Consider the following 23,202-nt stretch of genomic DNA (forward strand, 5'->3'; position numbering starts at 1 on the left):
GAAATCAAGGACTTCATTCTTAATTTTTCAGTTCAAAAAGCATGATACAGATACATTTTTAGAAAAATCAAGATTCTTTTTTTTTTAAATTTTTTATATATAAAATTTAGAATAATTATCAAAAAAATATTTATATCATTTGACTAACTCCCCCCGTAATCGTGGAAATATAAATCACCCTCCGAATTGAAAGAGAAGGAAGGACCAAACATATATATAAATATATAAATATATATATATATCTATTATATATTATAAGTGTGTAAATACCGAATTTTTTTTGTTTTAACAGTTTTTTATTTTTTTAATGTTAACTTTAACGAAATATTCTTATATTTAGCAGAATATTCTTATATTTAACGGTAGTTTGTAAATACTTAAATTTAAGAAAATTAAAAAATATGATATTTTTGAGATATTTTATAATGATAATTATTTAAAAATAATAAATAAATAAATAAATTAAAATAAGATATTTTTTAGATTTTTTATCATGATAATTATTTAAAAATAATGAATAATTAAACAAATTAAAATAATATATTTTAAAGATATTTTACAATAATAATTATTTAAAAATAATAAAATCATACGTTTTATAACTTAATAAAATTTAATTAAACTTAAAGTCACTTATTAGAATAATATCATATTAAACATATAATATAATCTATTGTGAATTAGAAACAAATTGTTTTTTTTTTTAAAACTAGCAAAAAAAACTTAAATTTAAAATCCACATATAATATTTAATATTACATCAAATATATAATATATAATCTCTTATTGTCACTCCCAAATTCAAAAACTAGAATAAACATATAATTAAACAAAAATAAATAAATAAATTATTTAATTAAAATATGATATTTATTCAAAATCTATATGACATTAATATAAATTTAATAAAAATAATTAATAAATTTTATAAATAAAACTAACCCAAACATGCATAATGCACAATGTTTATATCTAGTATATATATATATTTATAAGAAACTACGGAACGAGAATATACACTTAATACTATACAGCCATAACAATCCTGCAGTTGGAAACAAAAGAATATGGACAATATGGAAAATGGCTGGCTGGCTGGCTACAAAAGCCCCATTTTTATGCACTTTCTTAGACTACAAACAAAGTGTTGAGAGTTTGTTTTTACCTCTTCTTCATCAGCCTCTTCCTCATCAGATTTCTAAGTCATAGGCAATCAAATAAAGTTAGAAATTTTCAAAAGTAACACAGGTGAGTTAGCATAGCAGAGTACTAAAACAAAGGCCTATCGTTTAAATGGTAGAACTTTCGTTGATGAAATATGTAAGGGGATCCTGCCACAAATCCTTTATTATATCTGCAACCTGCAAAGCAGCAGCAAAAGTGGGTCCTAGTTTCAGCCGGAAGTTTAAGAAAATAATCTGAAATCCTGCACATCAGCATAAATAACTTTGCCGCAATTACAACAACTGACCCTGTCGTGGCTTTCATCCATGTCGCTTTTCTGTTGAGTATCAGCGAACCAGCTAAAGAAGCTGGTATCAAAAATGTAAAACCCAAGATATCATTAAGCTTTTAAAACCACAAGGATATAAATTAGTCTCAACACCAGTGAGCACAAATTGACAATGATATGATATGGCACAGAATTATCAAAATTAGAAAACAAACGGCTGATTGAGAGTAGAAATGGGAGTGTTGCTTTATTGAATTCCACAAAGAGACCTGGTTCTCTCCAAGAGCCAAGGCTCAATACAAAACACAAGTCTAGACATCCCCAACACACTCCTTATTCTCACAAACATTCCATTAAAACTACCTTCCCAAAATAAGTTTGATTCTAATCAGTTACCACTGTCCATAGTCAGCTGATAGTAGGGCTGGCAATTCGTGTAAACGTGTCAGATTCCTGTCGACACGATTATGACACGACAACACGATTAGGTAAACACGAACACGACACGATTATTAAACTTGTCAAAAATACGAACACGAACACGAACACGACACGATTATTAAACTTGTCAAAAATACGAACACGACACGATTATTAAACGGGTCAACACGACACGAACACGATTATGACACGATTAATCATAAATATATGAAAAAAATCATAAAACCTATGTAAATTATTCGTGTTATCGTGTCTGACACGATTATTAAACGGGTCAACACGATTATGACACGACACGATTAAGGTAAACACGAACACGACACGATTATTAAACGTGTCGTGTTCGTGTTTACCTTAATCGTGTCGTGTCGTGTCATCGTGTCGTGACCCAAATTGCCACCCCTAGCTGATAGACCTCCATTGACTTGTGCATACGCAAGGAGGTGCAGGAAGGGTAACAGTAAGGCTGCTGTAGGGAATAATTAATTGGGGAGGGTAACCAGGTTGTTATGAGAGCCAGTTTAGTCTGTGGTGTGGTACACGGTAGTAGAATGGCCAATAGAATATAACCAAGACAGTGAGCCATTTGGTAGGTTGTCGAGTATTTGGTAGGGTGTAACCCTTTGGGGAGAGAACTAGGCTCTCGAATTCCTAGTAAATCAATACAAAAATTCACCATTTCCATACTATTTTGTTTGTTGGCTAACTCTAGTGCAGGTTGTTCCTATCAAAGTGGTATCACAGTGTTAGGTCTACATGGGGCCAAAGAAGATGGATTCTCAAATTGAGCTTTGTGACGAGAAATTTGAAGTGGTGCAAGCTGAGTTTCAGAGGGGACTTACGAAGGTGCGATCTTATTTTCAGCAACTGTGGAAGGAGATTGAGGACCAACTATGGAGAAGAAGATGGATTACTTGGTCACACACCAAGCCCATTTGATGCAAGCAACAGGGAAGACTACAACGGAGGCAACGGCGGCAAGTGCAGATCACCAAAGATGAGCTGAAGATGGCGAGTTATCATCGACTCCAGCCACTAGTTCTCCAACAATTCACTCGATGCCATCCCCTACGCCACTGTCCGACCAAATTCCACCACCAGCGACTACCCAGCAGGCGTCATACTACACAGCTTATGGATATGGTCATGATTACTGTCCTCCGAGGATGGAGCTGCCTCTCTTTTCAGGCGATAACCCCGACGGATGGATATATAGAGCGGAGAGGTATTTTTTGTGGACCCGGATGTCGGAGCCAATGATGCTTGAAGCAACCATCGTTGGGTTGGATGGGGACGCTCTCACTTGGTTTCAGTGGGAAAATCAAAGATGCCCAATCACTTCTTGGGCAACACTGAAGAGTTTGTTGATTTTGAGGTTCCGAGCAGCTCTGGTGGGGTCGATTTCAGAGGAGTTTATGTCTGTGGTGTAGACCACCACCGTGTGAGAGTATCGTCTTAGATGGGAAGCCTTGGCGTCTCGGGTTCCCAACATTCCTAAGCATATATTGGAAGGGAGCTTTGTTAAGGGGCTCAAGGAGGAAATCAAAGGAGCTCTTCACATCTTGCAGCCCACAGGTTTAGCCCACATCATGAAGACGGCCCAACAAGTGGAGGGCCACCACCTGTTCGCGACGGGCCAGGCCCCTCGGGCCTCTCTGACCCGGCCCAATTTGAGCCCAATCACTTCCTCTAGGGCTGTCATGAACCATTTCTTTGATAAATCGATCCTGAGTTCTCCTGCCTCCGTAACGCAAGCAACAATAACACCGGCATCAAGTACAGTGAAGGCAGTGAAGCCACCTCCAGTTCGGCGGTTGACAGAAGCTGAGTATCAAGACAAGAAGGCTAGAGGGGTATGTTTTAAGTACGATAAGAAGTTCCATCGCGAGCATGAATGTGACCATAAATTTTTACAAGTTATGTTGACCATGGATGAGGAGGACACCATGTGAGTATCAGAATCCCCTCTGCCGTTGCCAGACTTGGGAGACAATTGGCCCGGAAAAAACTTTGGCCACCTTATCCTTAAATTCATTGGTGGGAATTTCTTCAGCACATACAATGAAATTGGCAGGACACATAGGGCAGCAGCCAGTCACGGTGTTGATAGATAGTGGGGCGACTCACAATTTTCTCTCCATGGAAGTTGTTTCAGCTGTTGGAATTCCCATAACTCCAACAACATGCTATGGGATTTTGTTGGGAATGGGCGGCAAGGAGAGGACAGAAGGGGTTTGTGCTCCGGTGGAGTTGGATTTAGGAGCTCCAAGGGTGGTAACAGATTTCTTGCCTTTGGAATTAGGTGGGGTAGATGTAATACTGGGCATAAAATGGCTAGAGACATTGGGTAACATGCAGGTAAATTGGAGAACCATGGTGATGCAGTTTGAGATGGCGGGAGCTTGGGTAACGTTATAGTGTGAATATTTAGTTGTGTTATAGTGTGCATATTGGCTGTTTATTAGTTGGCAATAAGGATTAATTAGTTGATTTAGTTTCCTAGAATAACTTCTCTAGTTGTGTATAAATAGATGTTATATTTCAATACAAAATACAATTCTCTTCACATTTCATTACATGGTATCAGAGACAGATTCTGGGGTTGAGATTCGAGATTCGAAATTCGAAATTAGGGTTCATCACAAATTGGGGTTTGCAATTAGGATTTAATTTTCTTTCATTTTTAGGGTTCCTATTTCGGAAACCTTATTTGGAGTGTTCTTTTGTTTTCACCGCCGGTACAGAAGGACTGCCCAGCCGCTGATCAACCAAACCCCGCCGTCCAAGGTCCAGAAACGCCGCAAGTGGAATCCACGCGCCTCCGTAGCCCGCTGCGCAGTCCCCCACGCGCGTGCGCCGTTCTGCCGCCGTGCTTTCAACTCCAGTTGGTCCCCACGTCTTTCTTGGCACTTTTTTGCCCAGTTTGTGTTCTTCTTCAGTCATTTTCATCTCTGTTTTTGTTCAGATCTTGTGTTTAGGAGGTTCCCTTTCTTGACTTTGTTTACTTGTTTTCACCATATTTGCTTTTAAGGTTATGGCTGAGACAAAATCAGTGGTATCTGATGTGGTTCCTGTGATGTCTAAAATCACGGACCATAAACTGAATATTTCGAATTATTTGGACTGGAGTAAGACTATTCGGCTTTATTTACAAAGTATCAACAAAGATGACCATTTGACTGATGATCCTCTTAAAGACAAACGTGATTCGAGACAAGCATGGCTCAGGGAGGATGCTCGCTTGTTCCTTCAGATTCAAAATTCCATTGATAGTGAGGTAATTGGCTTGATCAATCATTGTGAGTTTGTTAAAGAACTAATGGATTATTTGGAATTTTCGTATTCGGGGAAAGGGAATCTCTCTCGTATGTATGAGGTTTGCAAAGCATTTTACCATGTGGAAAAACAAGATCAATCTTTATGGCATTTAAAAAGACGTATGAGGAACTTAATGTGTTGCTGCCATTTAGTACCGACGTGAAGGTTCAAGTCTTCTAAAAGGCTACCGATGTTATTTTCCCAGTCTTAACAAATATTTGGTCTCCATTGATGTCACTTTCCTCGAAGATACACCTTATTTCCCTTCTCTGCCCGTTCCCACTCATCAAGGGGAGGACGATGATTTGTTGGTCTATTCTATCACATTTTCTTCTCCTGACTCGGACCTATCACCAATCTAGCAACCTGTTCTTGTGAAACCTCCTATTCTTCAAGTTTAGTCCAGGCGACAACCTCTTGATTCATGTCCTGCACCTGCTCCTTCGTCATCAGATTTGGACCCGAGCGATGATCTTCCAATTGCATTACGCAAAGGTAAACGTCAGTGTACTTATCCTATTTCTTCTTTTGTTTCTTATAATAACTTGTCGTCTTCCTCTTGCTCTTTCATTGCTTCCCTTGATTCTATTTCTATTTCTAACACTATTCTTGAAGCCATATCTCATCCTGGTTGGCATCCTGCAATGATAGAGGAGATGAATGTTTTAGATGATAATGGTACTTGGGACTTGGTCGATTTACCTTTAGGGAAACGGGCTATCAGTTGCAAATGGGTCTTCACGGTTAAGGTCAATTCGGATGGGTCAGTTGCTCGATTGAAAGCTCGTCTTGTCGCCAAGGGCTATGCTCAAACTTATGGAGTAGATTATTCTAAAACTTTCTCTCCAGTTGCAAGTTGACATCTGTTCGGTGTTTATTTCCATGGCAGCTACTCATCATTGGCCTTTACATCAACTTGATATCAAGAATGCTTTTCTTCATTGTGATCTTCAGGAGGAGGTGTATATGGAGCAATCTCCTGGGTTTGTTGCTCAGGGTGAGTCCCGACAAGTTTGTCGTCTTCAAAAATCTTTAAATGGTTTGAAACAAAATCCTCGTGCTTGGTTTGGAAAGTTTAGTCAGGCTATTGAGAAATTTGGTATGATGAAAAGCAAGTCTGATCATTCGGTGTTCTACAAACGATCAGAAGTTGGCATCATTTTGTTAGTTGTATAAGTGGATGACATAGTTATTACCGGAAATGATACTAGAGAAATCTCCTCTTAAATCTTTCATTCATACTCCATTTCACATGAAAGATTTGGGGGTATTAAAGTATTTCTTAGGAGTTGAGGTCACTCAAAGTAAACAAGGTATCTTTCTATCAAAGAAAGTATGTCCTTGACTTATTGACTGAAACAGGAAAATTGGGGACAAAACCCTGTAGTGCTCCAATGACTCCAAATTTTCCCCTTACAGGAGATGAGGAACCATTTGAAGATCCTGAAAAGTATCGAAGATTAGTTGGGAAGTTGAATTATCTTACTGTGACTCGTCCAGACATTGCCTACTCAGTTAGTGTTGTTAGTCAGTTTATGTCATCCCCAACAATTGATCATTGATCAATGTTAAAGCAGATTGTGTTACTTGAAAGGAGCACCAGGATGAGGTACTGTGTATGCGAATCATGGATACACTCATATTGAGTGTTTCTCAGATGCAGATTGGGCAGGTTCCAAAGTAGATAGAAGATCCACTTCAAGTTATTGTATTTTTGTTGGAGAGAATCTGGTCTCATGGAAGAGTAAAAAGCAAACCGTTGTGTCACGATCTAGTGCAGAGTCAGAATATCGAGCTATGGCACAGTCTGTGTGTGAGATAATGTAGATATATCAACTATTGACTGAAGTAGGAATTAAAACTTTAGTACCTGCAAAATTATGGTGTGATAACCAAGCTGCTCTTAATACTGCAACTAATCTTGTGCTTCATGAACAGACGAAACACATTGAAATTTATTGTCATTTTGTTCGTGAGAAAATTCAACAAGGCTTGATTTCTACAGGATATGTGAAGACTGGAGAACAACTAGAGGACATTTTTACGAAAGCTTTAAATGGGGTTCGAGTAAACTATTTTTGTATCAAGCTGGGCATGATTAACATTTATGCTCTGACTTGAGGGGGAGTGTTATAGTGTGAATATTAGTTGTGTTATAGTGTGCATATTAGTTGTTTATTAGATTACAATTAGGAGTAATTAGTTGATTTAGTTTACTAGAATAACTTCTCTAGTTGTGTATAAATAGATGTTATATTTTCGATACAAAATACAATTCTCTTCACAACTCATCACGGTAACTTTGCAAGGTGACCCAAGTTTGTGTAAATCTCCAATATCGCTCAAGGCGATGATTCACACAATGGAGCATGAAGGGATGGGTTTTCGGGTACAGTCCAACACTTCAAGCAAATGAGATGACCCATTCAGAGGTCATTTCACAGTCTGTAGCTGCTTTACTTCAGAGGTATAGCTCAGTTTTCTCCATGCCACCAGGGCTGCCACCATCCTGAGCTCAAGAACATGTGATAAATTTAAGGGACGAGGTGGGGCCTAATTTCGTTAAGGCCCTATCGGTACGCACAGGTGCAGAAGGAAGAGATTGAGAAGTTAGTGTTGGAAATGCTCTAGGCAGGGATCATTCAGCCTAGTACAAGCCCTTTCTCGAGCTCGGTGTTGTTGGTGAGGAAAAAAGATGGTAGCTGGAGGTTTTGTGTGGATTATAGAGCCCTAAATAGGGAGATGGTGGCAGATAAGTTCCTCATTCCGGTAATAGATGAGTCACATGGAGCTCAAGTATTCACCAAGTTAGATTTAAAGTCAAAGTATCACCAAATTAGAGTGGTTGCACGAGATGTGGAGAAAACGGTGTTTCGAATGCACGAGGGTCACTGAGTTTCTTGTGATGCCTTCTGGGCTTACTAACGCACCGGCTGTTACAGGCTGACATTATGGCAGCAGAAATGCCCGTGCAACACCTTGACTCCTCTGAGCCAAGGTCAGCCTTTCAACCATTCGAATAACAATGTCCACATTTTTTGCGCGACCGTGTGCCTCTGCACACTTCCGTCTCTTGAACAACTCCTGTTGAGTCATGCTCTCAAGCATCTATGAGTGCAACCATGCATCAAGGATATCTAGGCAAGACACTCACACTGTCCATAGGTTCTCACTATGGCAAGGCAAATCCCAACACGGATGCTCACCCAGACATTCGCAAGCCAATGTAGCATGTGTTGCCAAGAGCCAACACCAAGCTAGCGTGTTAACACCCCTCATCATGCCCCATTCGATACCATCCGAATAGCTCAAGTTACAAACTAAGGACTTCCATACGTCCATGGTCCAATCCTCAAGGCACCATGCCTTCACGCATGATGGCAGGCCCTCGAGACTAGCTGCCAAACTAGTAGCACACACTGGACCTTTGTCCTTCTCAAGCATTGTGCACCCTTCGATGCCTGTATGCTAGCAAGTCCCACAAATGACTCCCCGTGCCATCTCGTGTCAAGACTAGTGGCCATCACGCGCCACGACGTCTCCCGGAGGATTGGGCCACGTTACATGCAAGCGGCATACCGGCAAGCCAAGAGAATCGTACCCATAAACCTCTGGGAGCACACTTCGATGCACTACCAGGGCAGCCCGGTAATGTCCACGAGTACTCCTACTCATGGAGACATATGAGTCCCCTCGTGGTCCTCATATGCCTACCATACTAGTCCTCCCAACTAGTAGTAGCTCACTTGACGCACCTGCGCCAGGGGGTGGTGGAGAGCTAACACCAGGTGCTCTCCCTACAAAGAGCCTTCTGAGTTTTTGGCCTTCTACCAGAAACATATATGATTTTTGCTTGGGAGACATATTTGGCTCTCAACTCGTCAATTCTTTGAATCTCCCAAATCCGATCGCACCATTGCGTTCATTGACCCTTCAATATGGAGCCTACCAAGTCCCATCCTTTTCTAGGCAATATTGAAGATATTTACAAAAATGCCACTGTCGTACAAACTAGGCATCAACATGCTCTCCAACCTGCACCCTCGTGTGCACATATAACCGAGCACCAACCTAGCTTGTAACATGTCCTTAAGGCCAGCATGTTACACTGGCCACATTTCAAGGTTTGATGAATGAGGTGTTTAGAGAGCTTTTACGCAAGTTTGTTTTGGTGTTCTTTGATGATATTTTGATATATAGTTGTTCATTGGAGGAGCATGTGTATCATTTGGAGTTAATGTTGGAGAAATTGAAGCATCACAGTTTGTTTGCTAACCAAAAGAAGTGCTTATTTGCCCAAGCTAAGGTAGAGTATCTCGGCCACATCATCTCAGCCCAAAGTGTGGCGGTAGATCCAAGCAAAATAGAGGCCGTGGCTAAATGGCCTATTCCAAAGTCTATCAAGGAGCTTAGGGGATTTCTGGGTTTGACGGGCTACTACAGAAAATTTTTCAAGGGGTATGGGAGCATAGCTCGTCCTTTAACGGACCAGCTGAAGAAAGATGCGTTTGGATGGACTCCGTGTGCGCAGGAAGCATTCCATCAGTTGAAGGAAGCTATGTGTATCGTGCATGTCTTAGCTCTTCCTGATTTTTCAGCACCTTTCGTGCATGAGGCTGATGCTTTGGGGTCGGGGTTGGGTGCAATTTTGATGCAAAATCAGCAGCCTATAGCATTTTTCAGTCAGGTGTTATCCTCTCGAGCCCACACAAAATCAGTGTATGAGCGAGTACTAATGGCTATAGTGTTAGCTATCCAAAAGTGGCGACCGTATTTGCTAGGGAGAAAGTTCCTGGTAAGAATTGACCAACGCAGTTTAAAGTACTTGTTGGTGCAGCAGTTAATGGCTTCAGAGCATCAGAAATGGTTGACAAAAATCTTGGGAAATGATTTTGAAATACAATACAAACCGGGGTTGGAAAACAAGGTAGCAGACGCTCTATCACGGATGCATGGGGAGATTTCTTTGGCTGTAATTTCAATTCCAAATGTACTGTCAATACCAGATTTATAGGCTCACATAGCTTCAGATCTGACACTTTCAAAGGTGCTACAACAGTTGGATAAAGGCAAGGATTGTGGGGGTTATTCAATGGTTCAGGGTTGTCTTAAGTTTAAGGGTCGTTTGGTGCTGCCTTCTACTTCTCCGTTTATTCCATTATTGCTACAAGAATATCACAACAGCAATGTGGGAGGGCATTCTGAGGTTTTCAAGACTTTTCAAAGGGTGGCTGCGGATTTATATTGGCCAGGAATGCGAAAAGATGTGCAGAGATTCGTCGTTGAGTGTAGTATCTGCCAACACAAGTATGCGGCTCAAACTCCAGCGGGGTTACTTCAGCCATTGCCCATTCCGGATCAAATATGGGAAGTTGTCTCAATGGATTTCATTGAAGGATTGCCTTTTTCGAATGGATTTGATTCCATTTTGGTAGTGGTGGATCGACTGAGCAAGTATGGGCATTTTATACCCCTTCGCCATCTGTTTACAGCCATGATGGTAACTACTATTTTTGTTAGTGAGGTTGTCAAGCTGCATGGAATTCCATGTACCATTGTGTCCGATAGAGACAAGATCTTCCTCAGCCTTTTTTGAAGGAACTCTTTCGTTTGCAAGGTACTTCATTAAAGCAAAGCACGACTTACCATCCTCAATCTGACGACCAAACGGAAGTGGTTAATCACTGCTTAGAGACGTATCTCTATTGTTTTGTGAGCTCGAAACCCAGCTAGTGGTCTAAATGGATTCCATGGGCATAATATTGGTATAACACCACCTTCCATTCCTCGGGAATGACTCCTTTTCGAGTTGTTTATCATCGTGACCCTCCACCTCTTTTACTATTTGAGCAGAATAGTATGTTAGTAACCCAGGAGTCAGCAAATAGACATTAAACATTAATAAGGTAGTGGGGATGGTGAGTTATATTTTGTAATCAAGAATAATAAAGGGGTAAGAGGTTTGGGAAGTGTAAGAGCCCATATTGAGTATATTTAAATAGGGTTGTGGAGATGGAGGAGAGTACATCCATTGTATGAATCTGAGATTAGTAGTAACTCTTTGGGGAGAGTGGTGGTCTCTTGAATACCACTGGGTTTATTAGTTATACTATGCTATTTATCTGGTCATTGTTCTTGTAGTGTTCTATGTGTTGAGTGTGAATCTATTTGGGACCTAACAGTGGTATCAGAGCATCGATCTTGGCCATGGCAGAACAAGTTTTGGAAGCTCGCAACGGGCAGCCAAAGACAAATGAGGAATCGTTTCAGACATGGAGCCAACAACTTGATAAAATCAATCTGAATATGACTCGAATTCCTGTTATATTGGATATGCTGATAAGCCCCGACTACCTGCAAATCTGGTTAGAGACCAATTGAACAGTAGCAAGCAGAAAACCCAGAATAGAGAAATAATAAGCAACTCAAAGAAACAGTGAAATCTGAATTAACCAGTCAAATGGCACAAATTCCACAGGTATTCGAGAGCCTGGGACTCTCCAATTGCAAGTAGCAAAAGCTAGCTCATGCCTACATTCTCTATCCTCTTAACCGAATATATAATCAGCTACTACTTGTTATAATCTACAATTACTAAAAAAAACCCCTATTCCTCCCAATAAACCGAATTACCCCTGGTGGGTGGACTTGGCTCTCCTAGCATAGGTGAACCTAATAGCAGTCCTAACATTACCCCCCCCCCCCCCCTATATCTTTCACCTTGTCCTGAAGGTTAAAGGACGAAAATTGATTGTGAATGGTATCAAACTTCTCCCAGGTGGCTTCAAACAGCGGTAGGTCTTTCCACTTGATTAACACTTCCAGCTGCTGGGTTGGGTCGTCCTTGGCATGGCGGACATTGAGGAGCGCTTCTGGTTCTACAATCAGCTCCAAATCAGCAGTCAAGGTTGGAGGTAAGGTGGGAGAGGAGTGTGCTGCCCCGACAGCCGCGCGGAGTTGAGACACATGGAAGATAGGGTGTATGGCTGAAGTAGCTGGCAGGTCCAAATGATACGCTACTGCCTCAATCCGAGACAGCACCTTAAAGGGACCATAAAATCGTGCCGCCAGTTTTTCATTCTTCCGAATTGCTAAGGACTTCTGTCGGTAGGGTCGAAGTTTCACAAACACCGAATCCCCCTCCTGAAACTCCACATGTCGCCGAGACAAATCTGTCGCTGCCTTCATCTTCTGCTGTGCCCGCAGTAAATGCATCTTCAAATCATCTAAAAATGCGTCCCTATCCTCCAACATCTGCTCTACGGCCACCGCTGTTGTCTTTCCATTCTCATAGCGGATCAAGGATGGAGGGTCACGACCATAAAGCACTTTGAAAGGGGTGCATCCCAAAGCTGAATGAAATGTCGTATTGTACCAATATTCAGCCCAAGACAGCCACTTCGCCCACATCCGAGGCTTCTCTGATGCAAAACAGCGTAAATACGTCTCAAGGCAGCGGTTGACCACCTCAGTTTGGCCGTCAGTTTGGGGGTGGTAAGCTGTGCTCCGCTTTAATTCTGTACCTTGTAAACGAAACAGTGCTGTCCAAAAGTTGCTGAGAAAGATTTGGTCCCTGTTAGATACTATAGAGCGTGGTACGCCATGCAATTTGACCACAAAGTCAAGAAATTTCTCAGCCACGGTCCGGGCATTGAAGGGATGTTTTAGACCAATAAAGTGGCTATACTTACTCAGTCGATCCACAACTACCAATATCGAATCCACCCTTTCTGATTTGGGCAGCCCCTCAATGAAATCCATTGACACATCTTCCCAAACTCGCTCGGGCAGCAGTAATGGTTGTAACAACCCCGCGGGTGACATGGCCATACTCTTGTTCCGTTGACACACCTCGCACTGTCGCACAAATTCCGTCACCGCCTTCTTCATGCCCGGCCAATACACATCCTGTCGCAGTCGCTGATAAGTACACGACTCTCCCGAGTGCCCCTCAACCGGGGAACAATGATAATCCCGCAAAAAAGCTGGCAGCAAGGATGAGGACGCTGTCAACACTAATCTATCCTTATACATGAGTCGCCCATGCTCCCAAGTGAATCCCGGAACCACTCTCTCTTGGGTAAGGTCAGCGATCACCCCGCCCCCCCCAAACAGCTTGTCTTGCTGCACTTCCTTAGCCACCACATCCCAATTCTACCAAGTAGTGGAGGACAAAGCAGCGCAATCCACTTGTGGCAGTCGTGAGAGTGCATCAGCCGCACTATTACCCACACCTGGCCAAAAATGAATCTCAAAGTCATAACCCAAAATTTTTACCAACCACTTCTAATGTTCTTGCGACACTAGGCGTTGCTCCAACAGAAACTTTAAACTCTTTTGATCCGTGCGCACTATAAATTTCCTACCCAACAAGTACAGTCGCCACTTCAAAATGGCGAGCACAATCGCCATGAGCTCCTTCTCGTAAATTGACTTCAATTGGGCGCGCGATTTAAGTGCTTGACTGAAATACGCAAGCGGCCGTCCCTCTTGCATGAGCACCGCCCCAATGCCATATCCCGAGGCATCTGTCTCCACCACGAAAGGTTTGGTAAAGTCCGGAAGAGCCAACACGGGAACGGAAACTAGTGCTGTCTTGAGTGCTAAAAAAGCTTCAGTGGCTGCCGTGGACCACCCAAACTGGTCCTTTTTCAGTTGGTCCGTGAGTGGATGGGCTATGGCCCCATATCCCGCTACAAATTTCCGGTAGTAACCAGTCAATCCCAAGAAGCCCCGCAGCTCCTTAAGCGTTGTGGGCAGCGGCCATTCAACCATGGCTTGAACCTTTGTCGGGTCAACGGCTACTCCCTCGGCTGAAATGATATGACCCAAGTATTCCAATTGAGATTGGAAGAAACAAAACTTCTTGAAATTAGCATATAGTTGATGCCGAACTAAAGTCTGTAAGACCAATTCCAAATGTTCCATATGTGTGTCGCTGTCCAGGCTGTAAACAAGGATGTCGTCAAAGAAAACCAGCACAAAGCGCCTCAAGAAAGGCTTGAAAAATTCATTCATGAGGGACTGAAAAGTGGCGGGGGCATTCGTCAGGCTAAATGGCATGACAACAAACTCATAATGGCCCTCGTGAGTGCGGAAAGCCGTCTTGTGAATATCTTCCGGTTGCACTCGTATTTGGTGGTAGCCCGAACGTAAGTCTAACTTCGAAAAAATTCTGGCCCCATGCAGCTCATCTAACAGTTCGTCAATGACGGGAATAAGAAACTTGTCGGCGACTGTCTCCCGATTAAGTGCTCGGTAATCCACACAGAAACGCCAGCTGCCATCCTTCTTCTTAACCAGCAAGATGGGGCTGGAATAAGGGCTGGTACTAGGGCGGATTATACCAGTTGCTAGCATTTCCCCCACCAAACTCTCTATCTCATCCTTCTGAATCTAGGGGGTAACGGTAAGGTCTCACGCTGATCGGTAAGGTGCCCGGACGCAAGGAAATGGCATGATCGTGACTCCGGTGTGGTGGTAAGGTGGACGGCACATCAAATACCGAGGTGTAAGTCTGAAGTAGTGCCGTGGCTGTACTAGGCAGCTCCCCCACTGTCGACGCAACCGTGGACATTCCCAACTCTACCCAAACCCCTTGCCTTTCTTGCTGCAAAATCTTCCGCATGGTCTTCAAAGAAACTCTGGTCTTATGCAGGGAGGGGTCGCCTCGCAACGTAAATGCTTTGCCGCCAACATTCAACTTCATAATGTGGTCCTTCCAGTGATGGTACGTGCCGCCCAAGGTCTCAAGCCACTGAATTCCCAAAATCACATATGTGCTGCCCAACGGTAGTGGTAAAAAATCATCAACGATCTCCAATTCCTGCAAAGCCAACGGAACCGAGCGGCACACCCCTTCCCCCTTGACCGCCTGTCCCGTCCCCATTTGAACCCCATAAGCTTCAGTGCGAGATATAGGGAGTTGTAGCTTCGAGGCTAACTCAGCGGTAATGAAGTTGTGGGTCGCCCCACTATCAATAAGAACAACCACCTCTTGGCCATGGATACTTCCCAATAATTTCATTGTCTTAGGCGAGGTCAAACCCACTACCGAGTTCAGTGATACTTCCACCAATTGGGCCTCCAACCCCGTCGATGCCGGCGTGTCCGAAGCCATACCCAGAAGCTCTTCAATCGGCTCGTCGATCTCCTCCAAAGGAGCATCATCTTGCACCAAAACGATCTGCAACTCAGGAAACTTGCACTAATGCCCCCGATGCCATTTTCCCTCACATTTGAAACAAACTCCGCGAGTTTTCTGATCCTGAATCTCGGCCTCTATCAGGCGACGATAGGCTGCCATGGGTGTAGTCGGAGAAGACGCTTGATGCAAAGTAGCCACCGAAGAAGGAAACGTACCCCTGGATGTGTCGAGCTGCAAAGGACCTAACTGCCGATTAGGATTTGGGTTTGGTTTGGGCGGTCCAAGCCCAACCCGAGAAGCTCTAACCAAGGATTGGTTAGCTTCAATCACTTCTGCCAAGTCCATTAACTGGGCCAAGCCCGCGGGATTAAGGATGCGTAATGGGCCTTGGATATCCAACTTCAAGCCCTTGAGGAACGTGGACACCAACATTGAATCCTCCATCGTTCCCAGCGTCGACGCAATGGCTTCAAACTGCCTTCTGTAATCCTGGACCGTGGACGTCTGCCGGAGGCTCAACAGGCGGTCATAAAGGGAGCCCTCCGTCACCGGACGGAAACGTTTGACAATCAAAGTTTTCAATTCTTCCCACGAAGCAATCGACCGCCGAAGATTCTCCCAACGAAACCAATGGAGGGTCGCCCCCTCCAAACACATCACCGCAGCTTCCAATTGCTCGGCCTCTTGCAGCCCAAAATACCTCTCCGCCCGGTAAGTCCATTCATCTAGGTCAGCCCCCGAATACACAGGAAGCTCAATCTTCCGAGCTCTGAATTCAGGCCGATGGCCATCGTCGCCCCCACGAAAAGACGACCCACCCAGCGGAGGAGAGCCGGCCGAGGACTGGTCGCCCGCGCCAGAAGGACAGTCGGGACCAAAACGACCCGCTGCCAACTCGGAGGCGATAAGGGCCTGTCCCTTGATCACCATCTCTAACTTCTCCGTAAGAACAGCCAGGCCGTGCGACTGGGATTTCACGGTATCCTGAAGGGCAGACAATTGAGATTCAACCGAGTCAATTCGAGAGTCCATCCGAGTGTGCGGCATCCACCAAGAACGAGAATCTCTAATACCAATTGATAAACCCCGACTACCTGCAAATCTGGTTAGAGACCAATTGAACAGTAGCAAGCAGAAAACCCAGAACAGAGAAATAATAAGCAACTCAAAGAAACAGTGAAATCTGAATTAACCAGTCAAATGGTACAAATTCCACAGGTATTCGAGAGCCTGGGACTCTCCAATTGCAAGTAGCAAAAGCTAGCTCATGCCTACATTCTCTTTCCTCCTAACCGAATATATAATCAGCTACTACTTGTTATTAGCTACAATTACTAAAAAACCCTCCTATTCCTCCCAATAGACCGAATTACCCCTGGTGGGTGGACTTGGCTCTCCTAGCATAGGTGAATCTAATAGCAGTCCTAACATATGCTAGATTCTATTCATTCTAAACTCGTTGGACTAGGTGTACCGAGACTTTTAGCGATGACGATGGGTAAAGCTCCTCACTGCAATAGTGGAGATGTTGAGATATTTCATAACCAGCCCACTTTCAAAGAATGTGTCTCCGAATCTAACAAGAGTGGTGGTGGTGATGGGGTGTTAGAAAACCAAGATTTTTCAAATGGTGAAGGTAAGCATGATTCACTATCCATAGTCATCCTTGATAACAAAAGAAAAACTCAGAGACTAGATGGGGAAGAAAAATCTGATGAAAAACAATACTCTATCGGAATCGGCGACTGAATCACAATCTTTTGTCTTCATTCAAGCAAGTCGTGAGGAAACATTGGCACCGCAGGAGGCAGGGACAACAGTAGTTTCAGTTGTTGCTTGGTTTGTCGTGGGTGTGGTGGGGATTTCTTTCGGCAAGGTCGACTTCATTGTGCTAGCCGTCATGAAGATGAGATGTCATGGTTTCCAGTCTCCAGATTCTGTTGTTACGTCAGGGAAGGTTGTATGATACAAGCGCCATCTATTTGACAGAAGAAAAAAGATGACCCAAAATCTTGTGAAGAACCCAGCCAACAAAATTGAGGCTGAATTGTCCAAAAGAATATGGGGTCTCCAACAAAAGTATCACATATCAGTCATAGAACCCATGAAAATGGATCTGTTGATATCTATAGTTCAACATAAAGAATTTGATCTCCAAACTGAACGAAGACTTGCTTGCAACAAAGTTAGCTTTCTTTTCCTCACCTTGAGGACAAGGTGAATTTTGGGCGATTGGTAATGTTAGGAACCCAAGAGTCAACAAATAGACATTAAACATTAATAAGATAGTGGGGATGGTGAGTTATATTTTGTAATCAGGAATAATAAAAGGGTAAGAGGTTTGGGAAGTGTAAGAGCCCATATGTAGTATATTTAAATAGGGTTGTGGAGATGGAGAGTACATCTATTGTATGAATCTGAGATTAGGAGTAGTAACTCTGGGGAGAGTGGTGGTCTCTCGAATACCACTGGATTTATTAGCTATACTATGCTATTTATCTGGTCATTGTTCTTGTAGTGTTCTATGTGTTGAGTGTGAATCTATTTGGGACCTAACATAGTACTCATGTTTCAGTAGTGGAACTCAACTTGAAGACTCGGAATGACATCCTTTGTTTGCTGAAACAAAATTTGCAAAGGGCTCAACAGAAGATGAAAGCTCAGGCAGATCGGAAGAGGAGAGATGTACAGATCAGGGTTGTTGATTTAGTTATGTGAAACTAAGACCATATCGACAAAGGATAGTAGCGAAGAGAGTGAATGAGAAGTTGGCCCCTCGTTTTTTTGGTCCTTTTCCCATCACAGCTTGAGTTGGCACAGCTGCTTATAGACTTCAGCTGCCCCGGATGCATCAATGCACCCAGTTTTTCATGTCTCCATGCTTAGAGCTGCACTCGATCCTCAACAACAAGCTACAAGTTTGCCACCAGGATTGACGGCAGAGTTGGAATGGCTTTTGGAACCGAAGAAAGTGCTAGAGGTGAGGCCTGGTACGCATAAGACAGCCCCACAGACGCTAATTAAATGGGTTAATCTACCTGAGTTCGAAGCTACTTGGGAGGATTTTCGGGTCATACAGGACCAATTCCTCACTTTCACCTTGAGGACGAGGTGCGACTTCTAGTGGGTGGTATTGATAGACCTCCATTGACTTATGTATACTCTAGGAGAGACAAGAAGGGTAACGGTAAGGCTATTGTACGGAAAAATTAATTCAAGAGGGTATCCAGGTTGTTATGAGAGCTAGTTCAGTCTGTGGTGTGGTACACGGTAGTAGAATGGTCAATAGAATATAACCAAGGCAGTGAGCCATTTGGTAGGTTGTCGAGTATTTGGTAGGGTGTAACCCTTTGGGGAGAGAACTAGGCTCTCGAATTCCTAGTAAATCAATACAAAAATTCACCATTTCTATACTATTTTGCTTGTTGGCTAACTCTAGTGCAGGTTGTTCCTATCATCAGCCCAATACTCAAATCCTCCATTATTTTACCTCAGGCGTGCATACCGTGTACCTAACCGGAGGTCTATCAGACAATAATATAAATAAATAAACTAGATCTTGGGTACTATTCACTGTTGTAACTGATTCAACGCACATGTACAAAAAAGATAAACAAGCAAAAGGGCAAATATAAGTTATCTTTATCTCTTCAATTCCTCTTCCATCTTAAAGCATAAAACATACAAATATAAAAGGTTGAGAGAAAACTTTCTGACTTTTAATCTTAACACAAAAATAGAATGTATAATTGGACATTAATTTTAAGAGTAAATCAAAAGTGACATTTTTAAAAAGATAATTAACCATATTATCTAAGTTTACCAACAACAAGCACTTACATAGAAAATCCACTTACCTTGATTTGGAAGATGAACTCAAATTTACTATATTGTATAATATAATACGTATTATTGTTTTAGTTTAATACGATACTATGTTTGGCTTTGAAACTTATTAATTAAATATTATTTTTTTACAAAATACAATAAAATTAATGATTCCAAATTACAATAAATTTAAGGCTTTGATTAAATCTTGAACTTAGGGAAAACAGTAGAGATGAATTTGAGGAAAATATTTTCCTACAACTTTTTTTTAATTTTTTTTTCTTTTTGAATATATTTATAATTGTTCCAAGTCTTATAAACTAGTACTGCATTTAAGTATATTTTTTAAAGGCAAATAATCCACAATATTTTGTTTAAATACAAACATTAAAAAGTAAAATCCTTCAGAAAAATCACATCCATCTCAAATATAGAGAACTAACCTTTCTTCAGTTGGAGGGCGCTTGTTTCCTTCCATCTCACAGCTAACTCCACTAGGCATGCCCTTAAGAAATAGATATTCCATTAGTTCACAATACCCACAAATAAAATGAAAGAGTCAACGAGAGAGAATCATCAAGCCACTGATAGGAGGATGCCCATACAATTTCCTCTTTCCACTTTATTATCGTAGTACTAATCTTTGTTCCTTCGTCATGGAATGCATAAGTCTTGGTAATCTTAGTATCCTCAAAATAAAGATTGGGGAAAAAGTTCTGAACAAACAATGAAAACCACACGATGACCACTTAGTATATTAAAGAGTTGAATTACACAAACATTAATAAGCTCCCCGATTTCACATCTCACAAATGAAGTTAGACAAACTCACAAATGAGATCATCAAGTAACCCGATTTCACATCTCTGAAGTCCTCAACTTCTAGGCAAGTAAGATGTTTGAAAATCTGGGGAAAAAATGATGAGCACAAATATTCTTTTGTGTATAAGGTCATTTTTTGTATGTAAAAAATAAATAAACAAGAGAAAATGAAATCCCTTGAAATTCTAGTTTTTTTTTCTTTCCCCTTCTTGAAATACAATTTCCAAACAGAAATGTAAATAAAATTGTTCAAATGTTAGTAAAACCATATCAAATCGACTGAACAGTGGAAATAATAGATTTCTAGAGTCCACAAGGAAATAAAAGCCTAACCTTTCGATCTTTATTGCTTAAAAGACCATCAAGAGCAGGGTGATTCAGAAACTGTACAGAAGAAGAAGAGAAAAATCATTAATTTTAAACAATTCATTAACCAGAAAATAGAAGGCCATAATCTCTTTACAAAAGTTAAAAGGAAAGGAAAACACAGATCACTTACAGCAGTTGACCAAAAGGAAGGAATAGACTTTGCTATATCATTTCGCTTATTATAGATTGGCACGCATATCTCATTGTACTTCTGCTCCACCTCGAGGACCTTAATACTAGCCTCCTCATTGATCTAGGGCATTCAGATAAAACAATAAATTAATACCATTATTCTCCAAGTAGTTTATTACTGCTAATTGGTCATACTTCAAGTTCGAGTTACTCCTTTATTGGGGGGTCCTCTTCCTAAAAGTAAAGCCATAAAGTCTAAACAAAATACACACAGAATACTTGAACACAAAAAATATATTGTTTTTTTCTTAATCTTTTCTTTACACATTTGAGTTCCAACCAAAGCATAAGATTTTCTTTTAAGTCAATAAGATTCATTTCTCTGTTTAATTAAGAAGATTGGAATGTCATTTTGTAATGTGTTTTTTTGTTTTTTCTGTATCTCTTACTCCATTTATATGTTGGTAATGCCTGTGGTTTTTCCACTTCCTTGTACTTTTTGTTTAAATTAATATAAGGAATATTAATAATAATTACAACCACAAACCTAACATTCTCTGGTCAGATGGTGAAGAAACTGATGACTTCCTATAAAAAAAATTTGTTCTTAAAAAAAATATATTTATATATATATATATATCTGAGTCTCCAGGCTAATTCGTCTAACTCGAGAAATCATCCACGGTCTGCTTAAAATTTCTTAAAGATAATTTTTTAGTTATATTTGCTCAGAAAGACTGTCTGATCAAAGTCATGCCTGTCTTTATTTCATGATCAAATGGATAATTTTATTGATGATTGTAAGAGATATATACATACAAGTTATAATTTATTTCTCAGGAAATTAAAAAACCAAGGGCTGAGAATATTTTACCTTGTCAAGCTCGCCTTGAATCTCAAGAAATTTGTCGATGGAAAGGAGGAGCTTCTCATCGATGGCATCGGAGTTTTGGTCTTCGTCTCTTTCAGCGAGTTTACGCTTTTTACCCTTGTTTTTCGCCATCTTCATTCGTTGGGAGATAAGAAAACGGGTAGTGGAGAGAGAGGACGCCATAGAAAAGAAAAAAGCGGAGAAAAAAACCGGATTGAGAGATATCGAGATAAGAACTAGCGTCCCCTAGAACTGGGTTAATGGCCTACTACGGCTTATTGAGGATTATTTTCGAGGTATTTTCTCAACTTCTCTTAGTGATTGGGAGGAAGTTGCCTCTTGTATTTCTAGTTCAATATCTTGGTTTCAGAATACTTTACTGTTAAGGCCAGTTAAGGAGAAGGGAGTTAAGGATGCTTTGTTCCAAATGCACCCTGATAATCGCCTGGCCTGATGGTTTTACTCCTGCCTTCTATCAAAATTTTTGGCAGATTGTTGGTCCTGAGGTCGTGAGTACGGTTCAGGAATTTTTCAGGTGGGGTAAGGTTCCAAGTGGACTAAATGATACTAATTTGGTTCTTATTCCAAAAGAGAGAAATCCACTAGTTATGGGAGACTTGATAGCTTTTTGCAATGTCCTGTAAAAAGTCCTGAAGCTGGTCCTGCCTAGCATTATTTCAGATTTCAGAGTACTTTTATTCCTGGCAGACTAATTACAGATAATGTGATGGTTTTTTTTTGAAAAGGTAGCAACAAGGTAATACTGGGTGCATGGCGCTTAAGCTGGATATGAGTAAGGCCTATAACTGAGTTAAATGGTCTTTCTTGGAGGCAATTATGTTGAGAATGGGCTTTTCTGATGATTGGATCCGGTTGATTTTGGAGTGTGTTGGTTCGGTTAGCTATAACGTGGTTCATGGTGGATAGAGTATGGGTCCTATCACTACTTCAAGAGGGATTAGACAGGGTGATCATTTATCTTCTTACTTGTTTATAATCTGCGCTGAGGGGTTTTCAGGACTTATTAAAAAGTATGGAGCTGTGCATTGGTTACATGGGTGGAAAGTAACTCGTGGTGCCCCTGTGGTGTCGCACATGCTTTTTTTGCATATGACAGCTACATATATTGTTAGAAGGTTAATCTGAACAAATCCTATGTCTTCTTTAGTACCAATATAGATCAAAGGACGCAGATTGTGGTCCTAGACAGATTAAATATGTTAGAGGCATTGGAGAGGAGTGCATATTTGGGTCTTCCGAGTATGCTTGGAAGGAATAAAAGGACTGTGTTGGGCTTTATTAAAGAGAAGGTGCGTAAGAGAATTCAAGGGTGGGATAGTAAATTGCTGTTGAGAGCAGGCAAGGAAATATTGCTTAAAATTGTTGTCCAATCTTTACCTACGTATGCTATGCGTGTATTTTTGCTTCCTCTTGATTGGTGTAAGGACGTGGATAGACTAATGAGCAGATTTTGGTGGCATTTCGGGTCGGCTCAAGGGAAAGGAATTCATTGGAAAAGCTGGGATAAATTGTGCTTGCATAAAAGTAAAGGTGGGTTGGGTTTTCGTAACCTCGGACATGTAGTGCCTCAGAATTTTACTTAGTTAGATAGTAGTATTTTATGCTTTAGTATTTTAGAGGGTGTTTGGCACCTTAACTAAAAAATTGTTTTTTGTTTTTAAAAGCTAAAAACTGTTTTTTAAAAACAAGTGGGGGTGTTTGGCATTGTTTTCAGAAAACAATTTTTAAAAACAAAGTTACAAAAAACAGAAAATTTTGAGAACAACAAAAAGTTGTTTTCTGTTGTTCTAAAAAAAAATT

General features: G+C 41.3%; 1 protein-coding gene across 1 annotated transcript; it reads right to left on the reverse strand.

Annotated features, from left to right (window-relative positions):
• Window positions 1-1,027: 1,027 nt before the first annotated feature.
• LOC133803942 (NAP1-related protein 1-like) lies at window positions 1,028-22,032 on the reverse strand. The gene is made up of 8 exons (XM_062242086.1): window positions 21,385-22,032; window positions 20,509-20,631; window positions 20,343-20,393; window positions 20,020-20,094; window positions 19,793-19,903; window positions 19,631-19,692; window positions 1,472-1,532; window positions 1,028-1,361 (listed from the first exon to the last, which is right to left on the reverse strand). The coding sequence occupies exons 1-8, from the start codon at window positions 21,562-21,564 to the stop codon at window positions 1,290-1,292; spliced, it is 735 nt and encodes a 244-aa protein (XP_062098070.1). The 5' UTR covers window positions 21,565-22,032; the 3' UTR covers window positions 1,028-1,289.
• Window positions 22,033-23,202: the final 1,170 nt, after the last annotated feature.

The sequence above is a fragment of the Humulus lupulus genome, chromosome X (assembly GCF_963169125.1).
Source record: "Humulus lupulus chromosome X, drHumLupu1.1, whole genome shotgun sequence".
NCBI classification, from domain to species: Eukaryota; Viridiplantae; Streptophyta; class Magnoliopsida; order Rosales; family Cannabaceae; genus Humulus; species Humulus lupulus.

Bases quoted from the DNA above. Each gene is read 5' to 3' on its own strand.
- LOC133803942 (XM_062242086.1), bottom strand. From the start codon at position 21,564: ATGGCGTCCTCTCTCTCCACTACCCGTTTTCTTATCTCCCAACGAATG. The intron at 20,394-20,508 runs GTAAGTGATCTG...TCTTCTGTACAG, and splicing joins CTTCCTTTTGGTCAACTGCT to TTTCTGAATCACCCTGCTCT. The intron at 1,533-19,630 runs GTTAGTTCTCTA...TTTTGATACCAG, and splicing joins CGCCCTCCAACTGAAGAAAG to CTTCTTTAGCTGGTTCGCTG.